Below are 21,734 nucleotides of genomic sequence, written 5' to 3'. Positions count from 1 at the left end.
AAGACTTAATAATTTTTCTTTTATTTCTAGATTTCGTAGGTTGGAGTACTTGGTCAGAGTGGTCTGATTGTACAAAGGATGGCATTCGCTTCAGACATCGCAAGTGTCTGGTAGATACTCCCAACGAAACAGAATGTCGTGGTGAAGAATTTGAAAAAACTGCTTGTGTGCCAGGAGAATGTGAAGGTAAGAGAGAAAGGAAAATAATCCTAAGAATAGGATGAGCTTCATTTTAAAAAAGAAAATGTCCAAACTTGGGCCCCCGGGACCTCACGATTTTTTTTCTATAAAAAAATGGACCCCCGGGGCCTGGACGACTTTTTTTTTTACTATAGAAAAAACTTGGCCGGCCCCCTGGGGCCTGGACGACTTTTTTTTTTCTATTGAAAAAACTTGGCCGGCCCCCTGGGGCCTGGACGACTTTTTTTTCTATAGAAAAAATTTGGGCTCCCGGGGACTGGACGAATTTTTTTCTATTGAAAAAACTTAGACCCCCGGGGCCTGGACGAATTTTTTTCTATTGAAAAAACTTAGACCCCCGGGGCCTGGACGAATTTTTTTCTATAGAAAAAACTTGGGCCCCCGGGGCCTGGACGAATATTTTTCTATAGAAAAAACTTGGGCCCCCGGGGCCTGGACGAATATTTTTCTATAGAAAAAACTTGGGACCCCCGGGGCCTGGACGAATTTTTTTCTATAGAAAAAACTAGGGCCCCCTGGGGCCTAGACGAATTTTTTTCTATAGAAAAAACTTGGGCCCCTGGGCCCTGGACGAATTTTTTTCTATAGAAAAAACTTGGGCCCCTGGGCCCTGGACGAATTTTTTTCTATAGAAAAAACTTGGGCCCCTGGGCCCTGGACGAATTTTTTTCTATAGAAAAAACTTGGGCCCCTGGGCCCTGGACGAATTTTTTTTCTATAGAAAAAAATTGGGCCCCTGGGCCCTGGACGAATTTTTTTTCTATAGAAAAAACTTGGGCCCCTGGGCCCTGGACGAATTTTTTTCTATAGAAAAAACTTGGGCCCCTGGGCCATGGACGAATTTTTTTCTATAGAAAAAGCTTGGGCCCCTGGGCCCAGGACGAATTTTTTTCTATAGAAAAAGCTTGGGCCCCTGGGCCCTGGACGAATTTTTTTCTATAGAAAAAGCTTGGGCCCCTGGGCCCTGGACGAATTTTTGTCTATAGAAAAAACTTGGACCTCTGGGCCAAAGGAATTTTTTCTTTGGAAAAAAACTTAGGCCCTTGGTCCACAGGATTTTTTTTTTTTTTATTTTGAATTATTTCTAATTTATATCTCTCTTCTTTGTCCTCTCTTTCCAGGTACACAAATGGCTTCAACATCTACCGTTGTCACCATAATATCCGTTGTGATACTATTATATGCCACCACCATATTTATGACATTCTGGATGACGCGGCGTCACTATAGGCCTCCGGCACCAATTTTGAAAAATAACACACCCTCCCCGACTTCATATGACTCGTATCCCAATCAGTATTCCAGTTTACCCACCAAAGATGTAAGTTTTTCCAGAATTTCGTTTTTTTTTTTTCTTGAGCCGGAACTAATCCTGAATTTTGTGTCTTTTCTTCAGATCTACGATGTACGACCGAAAGTGAAACGACAATCCAGTTTCAATATGTGCTCTTCGCCCACATCGAAAAATTTCAATGCGGGCACCCTGAATCGCAATAATATCAATCACAATCACACGCCCAAGGTGCTGGCCAAGAGCTTCAACGACTGTGAAACAGGGACACTGAAAAGGACATCGAACGCCCTGAATAATTATCGATCGAATATTGATGATGAAAAGTTTTGAAAGACAGACAAAATGGAATGGAATTCCCCATGGAATATTGGAAGCTAAGGAATTCCATTGCCAAAGAGGAAAACAAAAAACAGGAGAAGAAGCAGATCAGGACATATTTTGGTAAAGGCATTGGTTTTGGGCCAAACCAAAATATCGAAGATGAATGCAAGCATTTAAGGCAGCCAAAAACATTTTGAGAAATGTTCGAACTGAAAATAGCTAAGCTTCAATTTAAATTTTTTCTCCTCAAATTCCATCTTCTTCTCCCCTTCCTCTTGCTTTGGACAACTGCATTTTTTGTAGCCACCAGATGAGCTATCCACTAAGAAAATGAGTGTATCATACTGTGCCATTATTTAAGCCAGCTTAATTAAGTTAATTTAATTTACACATTTCCTTGAATTGTATTATTTTTTAGATTATTAAGATTATTGACTCATATTGAGTCCCGGATTTTTGTTTAGCTTAATTTGTAATTGTCTTGTAAGTTTGTAGTCTATTTATAAATATAAGATTTATTTTTGTATATAGAATAATTGTATCTTATATATAGATTTAATACAGCCTTATAGTCATTAAGATAAACTCAACTCCAAAATTAACGAAAATATGATTAACAAACTAGTTAACAACAACAAATTAAAAGAAAAATATTGGAAATTTTATTTAAAATTGGTTTTAATGTTACAGAAAAGGAAAATCTGTTTAAAAGTGCCATAAAATATTCTTAAGGAGGATTAGGTACCCTTGAATTTTTTTCTTTTTAAATCCACGTCGAAGGAGCCTATTACTCCATTAAATATTCTTCAGAAATCTACATCCAAGGAGCCTTAAGTACACCTTGAACATTTTTCCCGAAATCTACATTCAATAAGCCCCCGGTACCCTTTAAAATATATTAAATCAAAAATCCACGCAATATTTTTAGAGGTCTTAGGCTCCTCTTGAAATATTCATCTAAAACTACCTCATTTACCTCTAACTAAGCCTCTGGTAGTAACCAATACATTTTTAAAAAATCCACGTATATAGAGCCCTCTTTACCCTGATTAACCCAGAAAAATCCCTAGAGTTTTTTTTTCAGAAGTAATAGTTTGACATCTGTAGTAGAGTTATTTTTTCTATAGGAAAAAATTGACCATAAGATTTTTTTCTATTGACAAAACTTGACTTCTGGGCCAGTGGACCAATTTTTTCATATTCTTTTAAAAATCCACATTTAGGGTGCATTGATGGTATATTAAAATCTAGGTCTAAATATCCCTTTAATATTTTTCAAAATCAACTTATTGGGATTTTTTTAAATTCCACGTATGGTCGGCCTTGAAATATTTTAACAAATCATTGTTTAGAGACCCCTGTAATATTTTTAAAAATCAACTCCTGACAACTCCTTGAAATATATATATTTTTTTAATCCACGTTTGGGGGGCGTTGATATAATTTGAAATATCCACGTTTAAGAGTTATTGTCTTGAGGGCTCTTAATTATATTTTAAAATCCACGTGTAGAGGTCTCTCAACTATATTTCGAGATCCACGTCTAGAGAGCCTTGAGAGCCTTATTAAAAATCCACGTCTAGAGGGCTCTGAATTATGATTGATAGTCCAGGTTTTGAGGGCCTGAGTTATGTTTTAAAATCCACGTCTAGAGGGACATTAAATATATTTGAAAATCTGCGTATAGAGGGTCCTGGAAAATTAAAAAAAAAAAATACATTTAGCGGCTCCTGAATTACGAGTAAAAGTCTAGGTTTAGAGTGCCCTAAATAATAGTAAAATCTAAAATATCTACGTTGCAAGGGTGTTGAAATAACGAAATATATCGACGACTAGAGGGCCTGAAGCATGTTTTTCATTAGAATTCTAGAGGGGCCTGATGTATGTTTTAAAATCTACGTTTAGAGGACTCTAAACTATGTTATAAAATCCACGTCTAGTGGGCCCTGAGCTATATTTTTAAATCCACATCCAATGATTTAGAGGGTCTTGAAATATTTTTAAAAAATCCACATTAGAGGACCTTGCAATATTAAAAAATCTCGCACTAAAGGACCTTTAAATATTCTTAAAAATCTAAGGTCTAAAGACCACCACCACCAAAAATCCACGTCTTTGGAGCCTTGACATTTTTCTGAAAAATCCCCGTCTGAAATATTTTTAAAACATCCACGTCTAAGGATCCTTTGAATATTTTTGAAAAATCCACGCCTAATTCTTACCAAATTGCAGCTTAGGGACCAGCAAATAAAATAAACTAAAATAAGTGTAGGGGAAGAACCAATAGTTTAGGGGCCATGAAATATACTCCATGATATCATGTCACGCAATTTCCTTAAAAATCCAAGTTTAAATGGCCACAATATATATTACGTCTAGGGGGCCAAGAAATGATTCTTAAAAACATCTATTTATAAGTGGACGAGACATATTTATTAAAAAAAGTCACATATAGATGACCATGAAATATTCCTAAAAAAATATTCATAACAAATTCAAGTCTATAGAGGGCTACAAAATTTTCTTAAGATACATTGGTTTAGAGGCCAAAACACCCGAAACGAAATATTTAAAAAAAATTAAGTCTAGAAGGCCAAGAAAGACCACATCTAGGGGCCAAGAGAAAATATTTCAAAACCCAGGTCTAGAGGCCAGGAAATAATCTAAACACCTACGCCTATGGGGTCACAAGATATTTTTAAAAAGTAATGTCTAGGGGAAATGGTACTAAAAATTCTCGTCAGGGAAACCACGAAATATTCCTAAAATTTCAGGTTTAAGGTTCTCGATATTCGCTCAAAAACTCACAATGTAGAGGGTCCCAATTTTCTCTTAAAAATCTTCATAAAAAAATCGAAATATTCTAAAAGGATTTTAAGATTTAAAAAAGAAATAATCCTTAAAAATTCACGTCAGCGTAGCCAGGAAATTTTTCTAAAAATTCAGGTTTAGGGGTCTCGATATTCTTCCAAAAATTCACGATTTAGAGGGCCTTAATATTGTTTTAAAAATCTATATTTAGGAAAATTCGAAATATTCTTAAAAATCTAATTTCAAAAGGCTCTAAGGGTGGGAATACATAAAGCACATATTTGGCTGGCTTCTTCGTAGAGGAACAAAGGAGTTTTAGGTTGACTTAGTTCGATTTTGGCCCTGGGCTCCTTTGTTCATTTCCGAAGAAGCCAGCCAAATAAGCGCTTTATGTATTCCCACTTTAAGAAGTTAAAACAAGTAAGCAAAGGCTACAGTCGAGCGGGGCCGACCGTTGAATACCCTACAACACTATAGTAAACGATACAGTTTATATAGGCGAGATACTCGAAAGAATTCCACAAGATATTGTGACAAATAATAAAAGAAAACCATCAGGTTTCGTTCTCTAATTTTCGAATAATAGCAACTTAAACTCATTTCCAATTTATTGGTAGATGTTGCACGTAAATGGTCTTCCTAGATCTGTAACCAATATTTCCTAAAGACCTATAATCTCTCAGAAGTGGCAAAAGATTAACATTATTGGATTTTGACTGAAACGCATCTATATGAGATACAGCCATTTGACTATATTCTTCAACGAAATCAGCGTTAACGAAATAGTCAGAAGTGTGTCTTTCCTCTATTTGTGAATTCTCCAAAAAGTCACTGGAATGGACATTTTCTTATTTTGTCTACAAAAGTTGGCAAACTATTTCACACATTGAATATTTTTGGATGCCCATCCAAAACTGCTTGGTAACCCCCATTCAAATGTGCGTGAGGATCGGGCGATAATTACGATCTGCTGACAATTTTGCAGATTTTTGCTCCATTTCAACCCCTAAATATATGGCGATCATCTCCAAAAAGATTAGGCATCTATTCTGACCATCATCTTATCCCCATGCAAAATTTCGTATAGATCGGGCAATAAATGAGATCTGTATATGATATCCTGATATCCTAACTACTTAGTTTTGTTAGCAGTAGAAATATTACCAAATATTTAATTCAAAATAATTCAAAATGAAAATATGACAAAATTGAAAAAATATGAGAAAATTTTACAAAATCAATATTTTCATCTTTAGAGAGATATTTTTATGCGATTTTTTTAGACGTTTTTTGTTTCCTGCCAAGAGGCCATTCTAAATTAATGAGAACTGTCGAAATCAGTTCAGCCGTTCTCGACATATAAGAGATCTTTCAAGCATATCTTCTTTGATAGACATATATATCGCACATATATCCGATTTGTTGGATGTTAACATCAATGTAAAGGTCAGAAGTAACCTTGACATGGCTTTGTGATTTCGCCGGGATTTAAAATATTCGCGGTTTAATGAAAAATTTTGAATTTTTTCAACACAAAATATATGATCTATTTTACCCGCTATATATTATCCGATGACCACCCAAATTGGTAGGCTTCTTCCCCGCCCTAAACTCTAGCTACATGCGAAATTCCGCGTCGATTGGTGTACAATTGCGACCTGCATAGCGACTGCAAAATCCGACATTTTTTCAGTATTTGGTCCATTTCAACCCCTAAATATTATGCGATCGTCTCCAAAAGCAATAGGGTTCTATTCTGGCCCTACCCGCACCTCCATTCTAAATTTTGTGAAGATCGGGCCATAATTGCGACCTGTAGAGTGATTACAAATTAACATGGACAGACGGACGGACGGACATACATAGCTAGATCGACTCAGCTCGGCGAGCTAGGAAGATCCATATATACTTTCCTATGTGGGAAACGCATATTTCGAGGTGTTACATAATTTTTGGCCCAATCAAACTTATAATACCCCCAACACATAGTGTTGTAGGGTATAAAAATCAAACCTATGAAGCTTGGAAATATTTTAAAAAAATCTACGTTTCAAAGCTCTGGAATTGCCATCAAAAATCAAATTTTCAAAAACTACCAAGAGTTTTAGAAATATCGTTAAAAACTCACGTCCCAAAGTTCTTAAAAATGTTGGAGAATTCCCTTTTCATATGTCTTAAAATATTAAAAAAAAACACATTTCAAGGACCTAAAAAACCATGTTACAAGGTCCTTAATGTCTAAATTGTATGGATATTTTATAAGCTCTGAAATTGTCTTGTCTGGGAATATTAGATATTCCTCAAAAATATATGAGCGTTTCTCAACATCAAGGCTGCATTTTTTTTATCGCTTCCTATTTTTAATACGCCTCAAAGTATGCAACAAATTGTGAGCTACTCAATTTTTAATAGCACACAGGGTGTTTCGAAAATAAAATAACCCAATGTCTTATTTCTAAATAATGTAGATGGCTCTGCATGAAAATGTATATATCTTTCATAAATATAAAATGTGTCAGCAAAGATATGACATAAAATTTAATGCTAGGTCTTTGACCATAGACAGTAATTTTTATAAATACTTCAATCCTTCGTTAATCTTTGATTTATTATTAATTTTTCTACATGTTTTATACAGAAAATCACAGAGTTTCAATCACCAACCTCTAGCATCTCTCCGTCACATCGTATTGAGGATCACTGGCCGAACGTAACATTTGACCATATTTATCAGTGAATTGCTCAAATCCATGCTGGATGAACAATCTCATCATTTCTCTCTCTTCAGCCGTTGCAGTTCTCTTCATATAATTGCGGATGCTATTTCCAAAACTTTGCACAATACGATTAACCTTTTGAATGCATTTCTCCTCGTCTTTGTGTTCGGTGTAAATGTGCAGAACGCCATCCCAATCTTGTCTGAATTTACGATAGGCTGGACTAGAGGGCATGTCACGCAACACCGCCTCGATCATTGGTTTCATGTTGGCGGCCATCTCCTTCATGACCTGATAGGAATCCTTTTGCACGGCAGCCAGGGAGATCTGGGTATAGAAGTGAGTTTTAATATTTTTCGATGTTTTGGTTTATATTTTATTTTTTACTTATTCAATTTTTAATTCTTTATTTATTTTATTTTTTTTTCTAATTAAATTTTTTATTTATTTTACTTTTATTATTTTTTTATTTTTTTTTTAATTTTTTATTTATTTATTTATTTTTATTATTATTATTTTTTTTTTTTTTTTTTGAAGACAATAAACTTACCCCAGCCATCAGACCCAAAATACAGATACTGTAGACAAATTTCATATTTTATTCCGAACGCTGTGTGTTGCTTTTGCCCAGAGTGTTTGAATTAAACTAGAATAGATTTGCTTCATTAGAATGTTGAAATATTTTGAAAATGATAGCGTTTGTTTTGATGTCAAAGGTCAGTGTTATCAAATTTTTTACAGATTATACGAAGTCGATGTGTTCTAAGCCACAGATGGGCAATCAAACAGCCAAAACAAACACATAGGCCTAGGTAACTTTTTACGCCTGCGGATTGAGGTCCAAAATATGTAATTCAGATTATGAAAGTAGAGCTTAAAAAAGAAGATAAATTTAGCGGTGTTTTGAAAGTTTATATCGCAAAAGTAACCTAAATAGAGGGGACAAGTTCCGCCCTCTTCAACACTTTTGGAAATTTTCTGATAAGGATTCCTCGGAATCCGTATAATTTAGGTATATAGTGCCTTCCGCAATGTTGCAGATAAAATTACGGGGAATATTTTGATAGAAAATATTAAACCTCAAGCGAGTCAACAAAGGGGTCTTCTTGGTCCTTTTTTAAAATATTGCCAAAACTCCCCAAAATTATTTGCCATAAAATTCTATGAAAGGCTCTAGAAGTCTTAATCTTACCTAAATGCCAGGAATTCATATATATATTAAAAACACATTTTAGGGTTAAAGGCATACTTTATGCGAGTTCGTGCAAAAATCTCCATCAAGGCATCATTTTAGATGGATGACGCCCAAGACAAAAATGTTCTGCATCAAATTTTACTATAAGTCGCCGAAGATAAGGAATCTTTTTGTCCATTATATATCAAGAAAATATAAATTTTAGTCAAATGTGTGTTTGGTCAGCAGGACTTTTGGTATTGAAAATGGGCTATATAGGTCCACGTTTAGGTATAGCCCCCATATAACGGTCCATCCCTATATTCGGTATGTTGATGTTTTTGGCGACATAATTCACCGGAATTGTTTCAAATTTGGTATTTAAAGTTCCTAATAGGTACTACAGCCTATGACAGAAAAATGTTTGTGCAGGTCCACGTCTTCGTATAGCCGCCATACCTATCGGTACCTTCCGATATTCGATACTTTGATGATTTTAGCGACTTTTTCACGGGAATTGTTTCAAATTTCGTATGTGAAGTTCGTAATTGATACTACAGCCTATGATAGAAAATTGTCTGCGCAGGTCCATGTCTTCGTATAGCCCCTAAATATCGGTACCTCCCCATATTCGGTATTTAGATGGTTTTAGCGACATTTTTCACGGAAATTGTTTCAAATTTAGTATTTGAAGTTGGTAATGGATACTACAGCCTATGACAAAAAACTGTTTCTGCAGGCCCTATATAATATATATTCGGTATTTTGATGATGCAGGTCCACGTCGTTGTGTAAACCTTATTATAACGGCTTCATTCGGTACTTTTAAGATTTTAAAAGAATTTTGAACAGACTTTAATTTATTTAATTTAATTTTTTTTTTTTTTTTTTTGAAAATTGTCTAAATCGTTTATTTATTTATTTATTTTTTTTTTTTTTGAAAATTTCCAAATTCTTTCCAAATGGTGTGGGGTATTCAAAGTTCGGCCCGGCTGAACTTTTGTTTTGTTCAACACTCAGCACACTTCTTTGCCATCAAAAACACTGTCCGGAATTTTGAGATCTTGAAAAATTGGCAGAAATCTTCCACTAAACTGCTCTAGGCCATGTTTTTGAAAAAGTTTCTCCATTGTTTCAGCTTCCTGCGTGACATGACCTTGTTTCAATTCATCTATGAAATCGGCAAATGGTTCCAATATTTCCAAAAGTTTTTCCACGCATTCATCGCCGATTTTTTCTCCCTGGAATTTTTGCAGAAAATGTTCCCATCTCATTTTGTGTTTAAGGAAATTTTCCTCCTCGGGTATGTCGTGTAGCACAGCTTCGATCATGGGTCGTAGATCGGCTGCAAATGCCGACATTGTGTGATAAAATTCATAGGCTTCGTTGATCTGCTGATCATTTGGGGGTGAGGGAGCACAGGAAGAAAGCTATGATATTGGAAAAAATGAAAATTCGGTTTTCTATTTCTTTTCAAAATTTACCTTAGCCCCAAGGAGTATGGAGCAAATTACTAAAATTTTTTTCATTTTCTCTTTCAAATACTGTTGATGCTGTCGAATGTTTATTGACAACTGATTTGAAATTTTAGTTTTCCGTTCGATGAGAATTGAGAATACCCAAAACTAGAAAAGCCTAATCGTTTATATTTGGTTGATATGGATTTTAAATTTTATTTTCAAATATTATCAACGACCTAGTTTCTTAAAATTCACGGTCAATGTTCTATGTTCTGTTTTCTGAGGGGGAAAATAATCGAAAAAGCCTGAATGAAAATATTGAAAAAATTTAATTGAAATTTGGAGATTGAAAGTTCTTTCTTTACATGAACTTAAAATTGAAGCTTGGAGGTCGTATGACCCTTCCAAAAATCCTTATTTAAAGGTGGGATAGCCCTTCCGAAAAAAATCTAAAAATTCTACGATTGGAGGTTAGAAGTTATTTTTAAACGTATTTAAAACAAGAAAAAAGCTGTATGTTCGGCCGGGCCGATCTTTGAATACCCTCAAACATTTGGAACGATTTTGGCAATTTTCAAAAAAAAAAAAAAAAATAAATAAATAAAAATAAAATCCGTTAAAAATTTTGTTAAAATCTTAAAAATACCGAATGTAGCCTTTATATTAGGGCCTATACGACGACGTGGACCTGCATAGGCATAAACCATTACAATATTCAAATGCGAAACTTGAATAAAAAAATTCGGTAAATAATGTAGCTAAAATCATCAAAATTCCGAATATAGGGAGGTACCGTTTTATTGGGGCTATACGAAGACGTGGACCTGCACAGACAATTTTCTGTCATAGGCTGCAGTACCCATTACGAACTTCAAATACCAAATTTGAAACAATTCAGGTGAATAATGTCGCTAAAATCGTTAAAGTACCAAATATCGGGGGTACCGTTATATTGGGGCTATACGATGACGTGGATCTGCACAGACAATTTTCGGTCATAGGCTGTAGTACCCATTACGAACTTTAAATACCAAATTTGAAACAATTCCGGTGAATAATGTCGCTAAAATCATCAAAATACCGAATATCGGTTGCTACCGTTAATGGGAGCCATATGAAGACTTGGACCTGCACAGACAATTTTCTGTCATAGGTTGCAGTATCCATTACGAACTTTAAATTCCAAATTTGAAACAATTCCAATGAATAATGTCGCTAAAATCATCAAGTACTGAATATCGAGAGGTACCGTTATATGGGGGCTATACGAAGACTTGGACCTGCTCAAACAATTTTCTGTCACAGACTGTAGTATCCGTTACGAACTTCAAATACCAAATTTGAAACATATCTGGTGAATAATGTCGATAAAATCATCAAAGTACCGAATATCGGGGGCTACCGTTATATGGGGGCTATACGAAGACGTGGACCTACATGGCCCATTTTCTGTCCAAGGCTGTAGTTTCCATTACGAACTTCAAATACCTAATTTGAAACATTTCCGGTGAATAATGTCGCTAAAATCATCAAAATACTGAATATCGGGAGGTATCGTTATATGGGGGCTATATGAAGACGTGGACTTGCACAGACAATTTTCTGTCATAGGCTGTAGCATCCGTTATGAACTTCAAATACCAAATTTGAAATAATTCCGTTGAATAATGTCGCTAAAATCATCAAAATTCCGAATATAGGGAAGTACCGTTATATGGGAGCTATACGAAGACGAGGACCTGCACAGACAATTTTCTGTCATAGGCTGTAGTATCTATTACGAACTTCAAATAACAAATTTGAAACATCTCCGGTGAATAATGTCGCTTAAATCACCAAAATACCGAATATCGGGAGGTACCGTTATATGGGGGCTATACAAAGACGTGGACTTGAACACACAATTTTCTGTCATAGGCTGTAGTACCCATTACGAACTTCAAATGCCAAATTTAAAACAATTCCGGTAAATAATGCCCCTAAAATCATCTAAATAATAAATATCGGGAGATACCGTTATATGGGGGCTATACCAAAACTTGGACCTACATCACCCATTTTCAATACCAAAAGTCCTGCAGACATAATACACATTTGAGTAAAATTTTATCAACCTACTTCACTTCGTTCGGAAGCTAGAGTGATTTAAAGAAACGGGCAGACGAACGAACATCGCTAAATCGACGGAGAATTTTATGCTGATCAAGAATATTTTTACCTTGTGGGGTCTAAAATGTATATTTCGAGGTGTTACAAACGGAATGACAAACTTAATATACCCTCCATACTATGGTGGAGGGTATAAAAAAATCCAGTTAAGGAAGTGGAAAGGACCATCCATACTTTCTCTTTAAAAAATCCAAGAAGAGGCTAACCAAAATTTTCCCTAAAAAGTTTAGGGCAGGAGACCCCTTAAAATAATAAAATATTGAAAAATCACACTTTTATTTTCAATATTTTTTTGAAAAACAAAATCTCCCATTTTGTAAACAGAAGTTAATGCTTCGAACATTTTTCCATCATCATTTCTCGTCACTCTAAACTATCAAAAATAAAATACAAATTTCCCTTTTTTAATAAACTCCCATGTCTAAAAATCGTTCAATACTCGCCACGGAAATGTATTGAAAACCTCAGTACGTACACACATCCTTAATTTTTCCCCCCAAGTATAGATTTTTTGAGAACATTTTTGGAAGGATATTCTGAACTCAAAGTGTAGATTTTTTTAAGAATCCTCAAAGACCTCAAAGAATAGATTTTTAAAAATATTTTAAAAAGAATATTGGATTAGGTGAAAAAAGATATTTCAACCTCAAGCACGAATGATAACTGATCCCCATGCGTGGTATTTCTTTTTTTAGAAATTTTCCAATCCTAATTTTTTAGAAGGATATTTTAACCACTTTAATAAAAAAAATTAGGACTGAAGACCCTTAAAATAATAAAATATTGAAAAATCACAATTTTATTTTCCAAAATTTTTTGAAAAAGAAAAAAATTCTCCCAATTTTTGAACAGAAGTGGCTGCCTCGAACCTTTTTCCATCATCATTTCTCTACTCGTTACTCCAATCTATCCAAATTAAAATACAAATCTCCATTTGTTTATTTGTAATAAACTCCCATGTCTAAATATCATACCATACTCTACACGGAAATATATTGAAATCCTCAGTATGTACACACATACTTAAAATTTCCAACTTTATGCTGTAATTATTTTCAAATAATACTTGATTTCCAATATATTTTTGGCCCTTCCCTTTCCTTACAGCGTAGAAGAAAATTTCCTCACTTGACAACAACATTGGCCATATGTTTTCCTTGAAATTGTTGTAAGGGGTGAGTGCGGTGGCTGGCCACCGTATTGGAGTCAAAGTCACATGAGGATTTTAGTGTCAATTTTGACATTTATGACTTGTCAAAAAGTGTTTATGTTTTTTTCTTTTTCATTTTTCGTTTTCCGTGGAAACAACCTGGCTCCTGCTCCGTATGAAATATCCATTTCAAACGACCTCACATGTGTGTGAGTGCAGCACTACTTGAAACTCCAAAGAGTTAGGTTATTGTTGTAATTAAAATTGAACCCATTTGAAAAAGCGAAAGTGAAATTTATGGCAAGTTAATGTATCTCAAGATGTAGCAATAAAAACGGAAAATATTTGGAAAAAATCCCAAACTTTATTGTCCTACAGATGTTAGCTGAGGTTTGAAAATAAATTTTTGGTATGATTATTTCATTTTCAGTTTTAACAATGTTATAGACTGCTGAGAGGTATCATTCATTGATATATTGACATTTTTATGCTTCCTCCTGAAAGTATGCTTTACATTTTGCACTTGACATAATCTATTACAATTGTAATATTAAATGAAACGCAAAATGGAAACAAATGGAGGAGTATGACAACTAAAACGTGGATTTTTAAAAAAGGCTCTAATAAGGATAACCTAAAAAATAAGCCCGAATTTAAAAGGGTATTGTGTCCTCCCAGTCTGGATTTTTAAGACATTTTTTACATGGACCATCAGATCACAATGATTTTTATGATTTTTTTAAAGAATATTTTTATAGGGATCATCAGATTTTTTAAGAATATTTTTAAAGTGGATTTTTTAAGAATATTTTTAAAGGGATGACCCTATTCTAGAATTTTTTAGGAATAATTTTAAAGGGATCATCAGATTACTAGGCATGGATTTCTTAAGAATTTTTTTTTTTTTTGAAAATCCATCATATTGTCAGGATTTTTTTCGACATTTTTAGAAAGTCCATCAGATTGTCAGGATTTTTTTAGGAAAATTTTTAGAAAGGCCATCAGTCTATCTTTGTCATTATTTCATTTTTAAGATTTTTTTTCAAAAGAATCATCAGATTGCTAGGCTTGGTTTTTAAAGAATATTTGTTTCTTGTTTAAAGAATATTTTTATAGGGATCATCAGATTACTAGGCATGGATTTCTTAAGAATATTTTTAAAGAGATGATCAGATTCCCGGTCTAGAATTTTTTAGGAAAAATTTTAAAGCGATCATCACATTACTAGACATGGATTTCTTAAGAAGATTTTTTGAAAGTCCATCATATAGTCAGGATTTTTTTGGACATTTTTAGAAAGTCCATCAGATTTTCAGGCGTGGAATTTTAAGAATATTTTTAGAAAGACCATCAGTATATCATTGTCAGGATTTGATTTTGAGAATTTTTTTTCAAAAGGATCTTCAGATTGCTGGGCTTCGATTTTTAAGAATATTTGTATCTGGATCATCAGATTGTCAGTATTTTTTAGAAATATTTTTAGAAAGTCCCTCAGATTGCCAGACGTGGATTTTAAGGAATATTTTTATAGGAGTCATCAAATTGCCAGGCATGGATTTTTTTTTTAAATATTTTCATATAGATTATCAGTTAGACAGGCGTGGATCTTTTAAAAATGTTTTAAGAAAGTTCCTCAGATTGTCAGGCGTGGATTTTTTAAAAAATGTTTTTAGAAAGTCCCTCAGATTGTCAGGCGTGGATTTTTTTAAAATATTTTTAGAAAGTCTCTCAGATTGTCAGGCGTGGATCTTTTAAAAAGGTTTTTAGAAAGTCCCTTAGATTGTCAGGCGTGGATTTTTTTAAAATATTTTTAGAAAGTCTCTCAGATTGTCAGGCGTGGATCTTTTAAAAAGATTTTTAGAAAGTCCCTCAGATTGTCAGGCGTGGATTTTTTAAAAATATTTTTAGAAAGTCTCTCAGATTGTCAGGCGTGGATCTTTTAAAAAGATTTTTAGAAAGTCTCTCAGATTGTCAGGCGTGGATTTTTTAAAAATATTTTTAGAAAGTCCATCAGATTGTCAGGCATGGATTTTTTTAAAATATTTTTAGAAAGTCCCTCAGATTGTCAGGCGTGGATCTTTTAAAAATGTTTTTAGAAAGTCCCTCCGATTTCTTTTTTAAAGAAATTGTTTTAGGAACCTTCAGATCACAACGCGTGCTTTTTTAAGAGCAACCGCCAGACTAGGATTTTTTTGAAAATTGTATTTTAAAGATTTTTTTTTTCAAGTATCTTGATTTGTGATTTTTGTATCGTGATTTTTTTAAGAAGGCGTAGATCTGGTAAGAATTCTTTTTATTACCCTGCACCATTCTATGGAGGGTATATTAGCTTTGTCATTCCGTTTGCAACTCCAATTCTAAGATGATTTAGCGATGTTCGTCGGGCTGTGTGTCTGTCTGTCCGTCTATCTGTTTTAACCACGCTCTCTTTTGAAAGAATTGAGATAGAAGGCTACTATTTTGCACACATGTGTATTTTCTCAGTAGGTAGGTTAGGTTCATAAATGGGCCATGTCGGTCCACATCTTCCATATAACGGTAGCTCCTGATATGCGGTATTTTGAGGATTTTAACGACATCATTGACCCGAATTGTTTAAAAGACTGTATTCAAGGATTGTAACGGGTACTTCAGCCTATGCCTAAAAATTTCATATGCCTATATATAACGCTACCTCTCTTTATTCGGTATTTTGATGATTTTAGCGACATTATTCTCCAAAATTGTTTCAAATTTCGTAATTTCAAGTTCCTTCCAAATGATGGAGGGTATAAAAAGGTCAGCCCGGCCGTAATTAGCTACTTTTTTACTTGTTTTCGTCAAAGTCCATCATCCAGAACTGATTTCTTTATATATATTTTTTAGGTGGGTCTTCTGACCTCTAAACATAGATCCTTTAAAACGTGGCGTTATATTTTAGAAAGAAATCTTTTATAAGGTCCTCCCAACCTCAACCTTCCAAACCCAATCTTCCAATCCTATTTATTACAAATAATATAAACCGAGCGTGGATTTTTGGAAAAATACCGATTTAAAGGAACCCTATCCTCCAACAGTAGATCGCTAAAAAATATTTTTAAGAGGATATTCCGACTTCTAACTTACGTTTATTTTAATTTATTCCAAGCGTCGAGTTTAAAAAAATCATTATTTTCATTTATCAAAAATAAAAAAAATGACCTTCAAAATTTCTTCATAAAATGCCAATTCTAGGAAGCCGAAACATCTTTTTTTACACCATTATTAAAAAATACATTATAGTTCAAAATATCATTTAAAAAATGTTTTTTTAAAATTCACATATGGAGTGTAAATTTTTAAAAATATATAAAAATATTTTTTTTATATATTTTTAAAAGGATATTACTGCCTGTAAAAATATTTATAAAAAAATATTCTGACCTAAAAAAATTCCATGACTTGTCATAAGAATATTTTTTTAAGAATATTTTTTAAAAAACGTTTGAAGGCAGGAAATAACTTAAAAAAAAATATTTTTATATATTAAAAATATATATTAAAAAAACACAACAAACGTCCATACGTGGATTAGAAAATGGTTTCAAAATAATATTTTGAACTCAAAAAAAGTATTTTTAACAACAGTTTAAAAACGTTTATGCTAGGTAGCCAAATTATTCCTAGCATATACTTTTAATGAAATTTTTCATGAAATGAAATTTCTAAAAAATGAAAAACGTGAAATTTGTATAATTGGTTTTATAAAAATTTGAAGAAGAACAATCCCAGCTCCAAGGTACATTAAGAACCATTCGACATCTAATAGCAATGCTTTTAAAATATTTTAAAAAAGATATTTAAGCCTTCAATTTTTTAATATCCAATCTTCAAATGTCCTTCAAACCTTGGTTTGTTCTAAAAATTGCTAATCATAATTCATTCTAATCTTAAAAGATTTTTCAATACTTCAGATTGTATATTTTTTACTTCTTATAAACGTCGAGTGCGGGGTGAAAAGAATTAATCAAAACCTATTTACCAGACAAGAAAAAAACTGTACCCCAAATATGCCCAAGCACCCACTTTTCCCCCATTCCCCCTCCACATTCGAAAACCACCTTTCCTCAAAATGTAATATGATCAGTAATCAAAATGTTCCAAAGTACATTTCAATTTTTTTTTTTTGAGTTTCTCAGGAGTTCAACCATTGAAAATTGAATGGAAAACACTTTAGTTTCAAAATGTGTCATTTCTATCCGGAAAACATATCTCAAATGGAAGATTAATATTTCACGTACTTCGACTAAGAGAAAAAAAATGAATGGAAATTATTTTCAAAATATAATTTAAAACTCGGTTCGAGTTGACAGTATGGCTGTAAAAGTCATTGGCCTCGCGATAAAAAACAAATATGAAGAAAGTGTTTCGCCGTTAGATAGCGAAGAGGGAGCGAGCGAGAGAGAGGGATCACCAATTCCACACACACCTTCCTTCCAGCGATATGTGAACATGTGTCACATCATTGCAGGATGATTTCGAGAGCCGCCAACAAAGGTTTGACAAGATGTGTTGTTTTTTTTTCTTCTAGGATCTAAAGTACAATGCTCTTCATGTTGGTTTTGTTGTTGTTGTTTCCAGTTGAGGATATGATATTGTTGTTCTTCAAGCGCGAGTTACGCATTTCATGCATGAAATTCCAGAACAAGGAGAAAAAACAAAGAAAGAATTGAAGTGTAACGATGCCTTCATTATTCGTTCCGCATCTCAAGTGACACCAAGTATTCACTCAATAATGGAACAACTTCACTGTCCTTAAAAATTTACGTTTTATGGTTGGAAAGTCTTTGGAAATTATTTCTTTTAAAATTCAGGAAAAGTTCAAAAAAAATATTTTTTTAAAAAATCGATGTTTTTTGGACAAACATCATTCACAAATATCCCTAAAACATCCAAATTTAGAGGTCATTCAGAAAAATTGAAAAAACAAAGTTTTGAGTTCAATAATAAAAAAAATTCAAAATAAAAAAATATAAAAATAATTGATAAAAATCAAAAATGTTCTCAAAATAGATTTGTTGTGAGATATGAGATTCTTCAAAAATTATTAAACATTTCGCGATTGTGGGATATATACTTTTTTTCCAAAGATTTACGTTTTGCAGTCAGAAGATCCTTCTAAAACTATTTCTTAAAAAGACACGAATTTGCTCGAAAGGTCCTTTAAAATAAATTCATAACAAATTCAGGTTTTAAGATTGAAAAGCCCTTCAATACACAGTTAAAAAAATATCACGTTTTATGTTCATCATTTCCTTTAAAACAAATTTTTAAAAAAATTCAAGTTTTACGTTTGAGAAGCCCAAAGCTTTAAAATTTCCACGTTTCTAGTGTTGGAAGGTCCTTAGCGTCCATAAAAAAGAAAATTCGATGCTTAAGAGTAGGATCGTCCTTAAAACAAATTTTTATTGAAAATTCCAGGTTTTAGGATTGGAATATCCTTTGAAAAATTTATTTAAAATTCTATGTTTTTGGGGGCGGATTGTCTTCCAATACCCATTTCTTAAAAAAGCGGCTTACAATCGAAGTGCCAACAAAAAACTCTTCAGAAATCTTAGATCCGAAGTCCTTTGAAAAGTATACTTGCAAATATTCTTTAAAAATCCAAGCCATGACATTAGATGGTCCTTCTAAAAATATCCTTAAAATCCACATCTTAAAGTTAGATGGACCTTTCAAAAAAAAAAAAAAAAAAAAAAAACTTCAAAAACCCACGTCTTAAAGTCAGATGGTCATTCTAAACAAAACCAAAATCTACATGTTTATAGATCCAAGGTCCATTGAAAAGTATGCTTACAAATATTCTTGAAAGACCAACCCCCTGTAAGTCAGATGCTGCTTCTAAAAATAACCTTAAAAATCCACGCCTCCTCCAAAAAAAACCTTAAAAATCAACGCTAAAAGTCAGTTGGTCCTTCTAAAAAATTCAAAAATCTCCACCTCTTAAGATCCCAAGTCCTTGAAAAATATGCTTAAAAATATTATCGAAAAATCCCCGTCTTAACGTAAGTTGGTCTCCCTAAGAATATCCTTAAAAATCTACGTCTTGAAAATCCAAGCTTAATTCTCCACGTTTTAAGATCCGAAGTCCTTAGAGAGGTATGCTTACGAATATTCTTAAAAAATACTCGTCTTAAGGTCAGATTGTCATTCTTAAAATATCCTTAAAAGGCCACACCTTGAAGCCAGATGGTCCTCTTATTTAAAATTGGTCCCCTTTTTAAATCCACGTCTTTAAGTCAGATGATCCTCAAAAAATCCACTCCTTAAAGTCATATGTCCCTTCGAAAAAAACCCTTCAATCTCCATGTTTTAAGATCCGAAGTTATTTGAAAATATGCAAAAATGTTGTGAAAAATTCACGTCCTGAAAACATATGATCCTTTCGAAAAAACCCCCTTAAAAACCCACGTTTTGAAGTCAGATGGTCATTCTAAACAAAAAACAAAATCTGCATGTTTCCAATTTCCTTAAAATTCCACACTTAGATGTTGAATGGCCCTTCTACAAATATTTTCCTAAAATCAACGTTTTAAGATCAAAATATTAAAAAGGAATCAACGATCCTTTAAAAAAAAACATAGAATTTCATTTCACTTTCCGAGTCGATTTATGCATGTCAGTCCGTGTCTCCATGTATTTTTGTGAACAAAATGCAGGTCGCATTGTTATTATCCGATTGAGATGAAATTTTCCAAGCAATATTTGTTTGGCCAAAGGACGAAGCCTATTGGGAAAGGAGAGAATCGGTTCAAATTTAGATATAGCTTCATATATATATCATCAGCGGATTACGAGGTAATTATGCACCAAGGGCCAATATCAATCCAAATGACCTAAATTTTAGCATATCCAATCGGATCAGTCTAGAAGCCAGTACGTCAAATTTGTTGAAAATCGATTCAGATATAGCCATAGCTCCCATATGTATGTTTCATCCGATTTGGTTTGATAGTCCAAATATGCACTCCACAACAATGATATTTCGTACCAGACATCTTATAGAGTTCGGAAATACCTCTGCCAAAATTTTATCGAGATCGGCTCAGATTTGGATATCGCTCTCATATATATCCTTAATTCGATTTCAGGTTTATTGTGCAAATAATAGCTAATATCTGCCGGAAAGAAGTGAATTTCGGAATGTACGTTTCCATTTGGTGGAACTTGGCCTCGATATATATTTTTATACCCTCCACCATAGAATGGGGGGTATATTAAGTTTGACATTCCGTTTGTAACACCTTGAAATATACATTTTAATCCCCACAATGTATATATATTCTTGATCACCATAAAATCCTATGTCGATTTAGCGATGTCCGTCAGTATATCCGTCTGTGGAAATCACTCTAGCTTCCGATCGAAATGAAGTAGGTTGATAAAATTTTACTCAAATTTTTATCTGCAGAACTTTTGGTATTGAAAATGGGCCATGTCAGTCAACGTTTTCGTAGAGCTCCATATAACGGTACCTCGCGATATTCGGTATTTTGTTTCAAATTTGATATTGAAGTTTGTAATGGGTACTACAGCCTATGACAACAAATTGCGTATGCAGGTCCAGGTCTTTGTATAGCCCCGATATAACGGTACCTCCCATATTCGGTATTTTGATGATTTTAGCTACATATTTAAGTTTCGCATTTGAATGCTCTAATGGTTTATGGCAAAGTTGCCTATGAAAGTCCACGTCGTCTTATAGACCCTAATATAACGGCAACATTCGGTATTTTTTTAGGGTTTTATGTTATATTTACCACATTTTAATAAAAAGTACAGTTCCTCTGTCCTTCATCATTAATTTCTAATCAGAAGCGTGACTCTTTGGTCCACAAATGCAACGTTTCGGGTTTTCTTTTTTTGTTTTGAAAATCTCAATTTTTCAATGTAAATTGGAAACCTTGACAAAACATTGTTCTGCCATTAGAGCCGTGTCAGTGTGACAGGATATATGGTGTACAATTTTTTATGTTATTTAAAGTACTTGTTGCTTGTAATAATACGTTGAGAGCTGCAAGGATTTAAGGACACTACAACGACGATGATGATGTTATTTTAATGATGTAACGGAACATCTGTCTTCTTAGACGCACGGAAATTATTCATGGGAATATGATAGAAACAAATAAAAAGAAATGAATCGGTACACCATATATTTAATATGGTGGCTTAAAAATTGTGGTTTAGAAAAAATTTCGATCAAACATTTCCCACGATTTTTATTACAAAAAGTTGAAATCTGGACTTTCTTAGGGCATCGTGGAGTTTTATAGATTTTTTTGTGAATGACTTTAGGCCTTTAACATCTTGGACTTTTATAAATATTTTTAATGAACTTCAGAATTTTTATAGAATATTTTGTAAGGATCACGAAATAATGAAAATATTTTTAGAGGTCCTAAAATAGTAGATTTTT

The 21,734-nt window shown here is 33.4% G+C and overlaps 3 protein-coding genes across 4 annotated transcripts in view; 1 reads left to right on the top strand and 2 right to left on the bottom strand.

The window, feature by feature from the left end:
• Positions 1-2,441, top strand: part of LOC101901794 (semaphorin-5A) — a 70,173-nt gene extending 67,732 nt beyond the window's left edge. Inside the window, exons 9-11 of one of the 2 annotated variants that reach the window (XM_011293119.3) lie at positions 31-186; positions 1,323-1,522; positions 1,598-2,440. In XM_011293119.3, the coding sequence (XP_011291421.2) occupies positions 31-186; positions 1,323-1,522; positions 1,598-1,825 (584 nt within the window). In that variant the 3' untranslated portion in view covers positions 1,826-2,440. Of the gene's footprint in view, positions 1-30; positions 187-1,322 lie in introns of both variants that reach the window. The other variant, XM_059129171.1, reaches the window with a different exon arrangement.
• Positions 2,442-7,217: 4,776 nt separating this feature from the next.
• LOC131805669 (uncharacterized) lies at positions 7,218-8,006 on the bottom strand. Its single transcript, XM_059129172.1, has 2 exons — positions 7,895-8,006; positions 7,218-7,671 (listed from the first exon to the last, which is right to left on the bottom strand). Exons 1-2 carry the CDS (start codon positions 7,937-7,939, stop codon positions 7,294-7,296), a joined length of 423 nt encoding a protein of 140 aa, XP_058985155.1. The 5' UTR covers positions 7,940-8,006; the 3' UTR covers positions 7,218-7,293.
• A 1,528-nt stretch (positions 8,007-9,534) lies between these two features.
• On the bottom strand, positions 9,535-10,077 carry LOC109612097 (uncharacterized). Its single transcript, XM_020035822.2, has 2 exons — positions 10,003-10,077; positions 9,535-9,948 (listed from the first exon to the last, which is right to left on the bottom strand). Exons 1-2 carry the CDS (start codon positions 10,045-10,047, stop codon positions 9,535-9,537), a joined length of 459 nt encoding a protein of 152 aa, XP_019891381.1. The 5' UTR covers positions 10,048-10,077.
• Between the last annotated feature and the right edge of the window lie 11,657 nt (positions 10,078-21,734).

The sequence above is a fragment of the Musca domestica genome, unplaced genomic scaffold, assembly GCF_030504385.1.
Source record: "Musca domestica strain aabys unplaced genomic scaffold, Musca_domestica.polishedcontigs.V.1.1 6, whole genome shotgun sequence".
Taxonomy (NCBI): domain Eukaryota; kingdom Metazoa; phylum Arthropoda; class Insecta; order Diptera; family Muscidae; genus Musca; species Musca domestica.
This window is presented reverse-complemented; position numbering and strand designations above follow the sequence as displayed.

What these genes read in the sequence shown, in the direction of transcription:
- LOC131805669 (XM_059129172.1), bottom strand. Translation starts at nt 7,939, where the DNA reads ATGAAATTTGTCTACAGTATCTGTATTTTGGGTCTGATGGCTGGG. An exon ending in TTTTGGGTCTGATGGCTGGG is followed by an intron (nt 7,672 to 7,894) that starts GTAAGTTTATTG and finishes TTCTATACCCAG; the next exon opens with ATCTCCCTGGCTGCCGTGCA.
- LOC109612097 (XM_020035822.2), bottom strand. Translation starts at nt 10,047, where the DNA reads ATGAAAAAAATTTTAGTAATTTGCTCCATACTCCTTGGGGCTAAG. An exon ending in CCATACTCCTTGGGGCTAAG is followed by an intron (nt 9,949 to 10,002) that starts GTAAATTTTGAA and finishes CCAATATCATAG; the next exon opens with CTTTCTTCCTGTGCTCCCTC.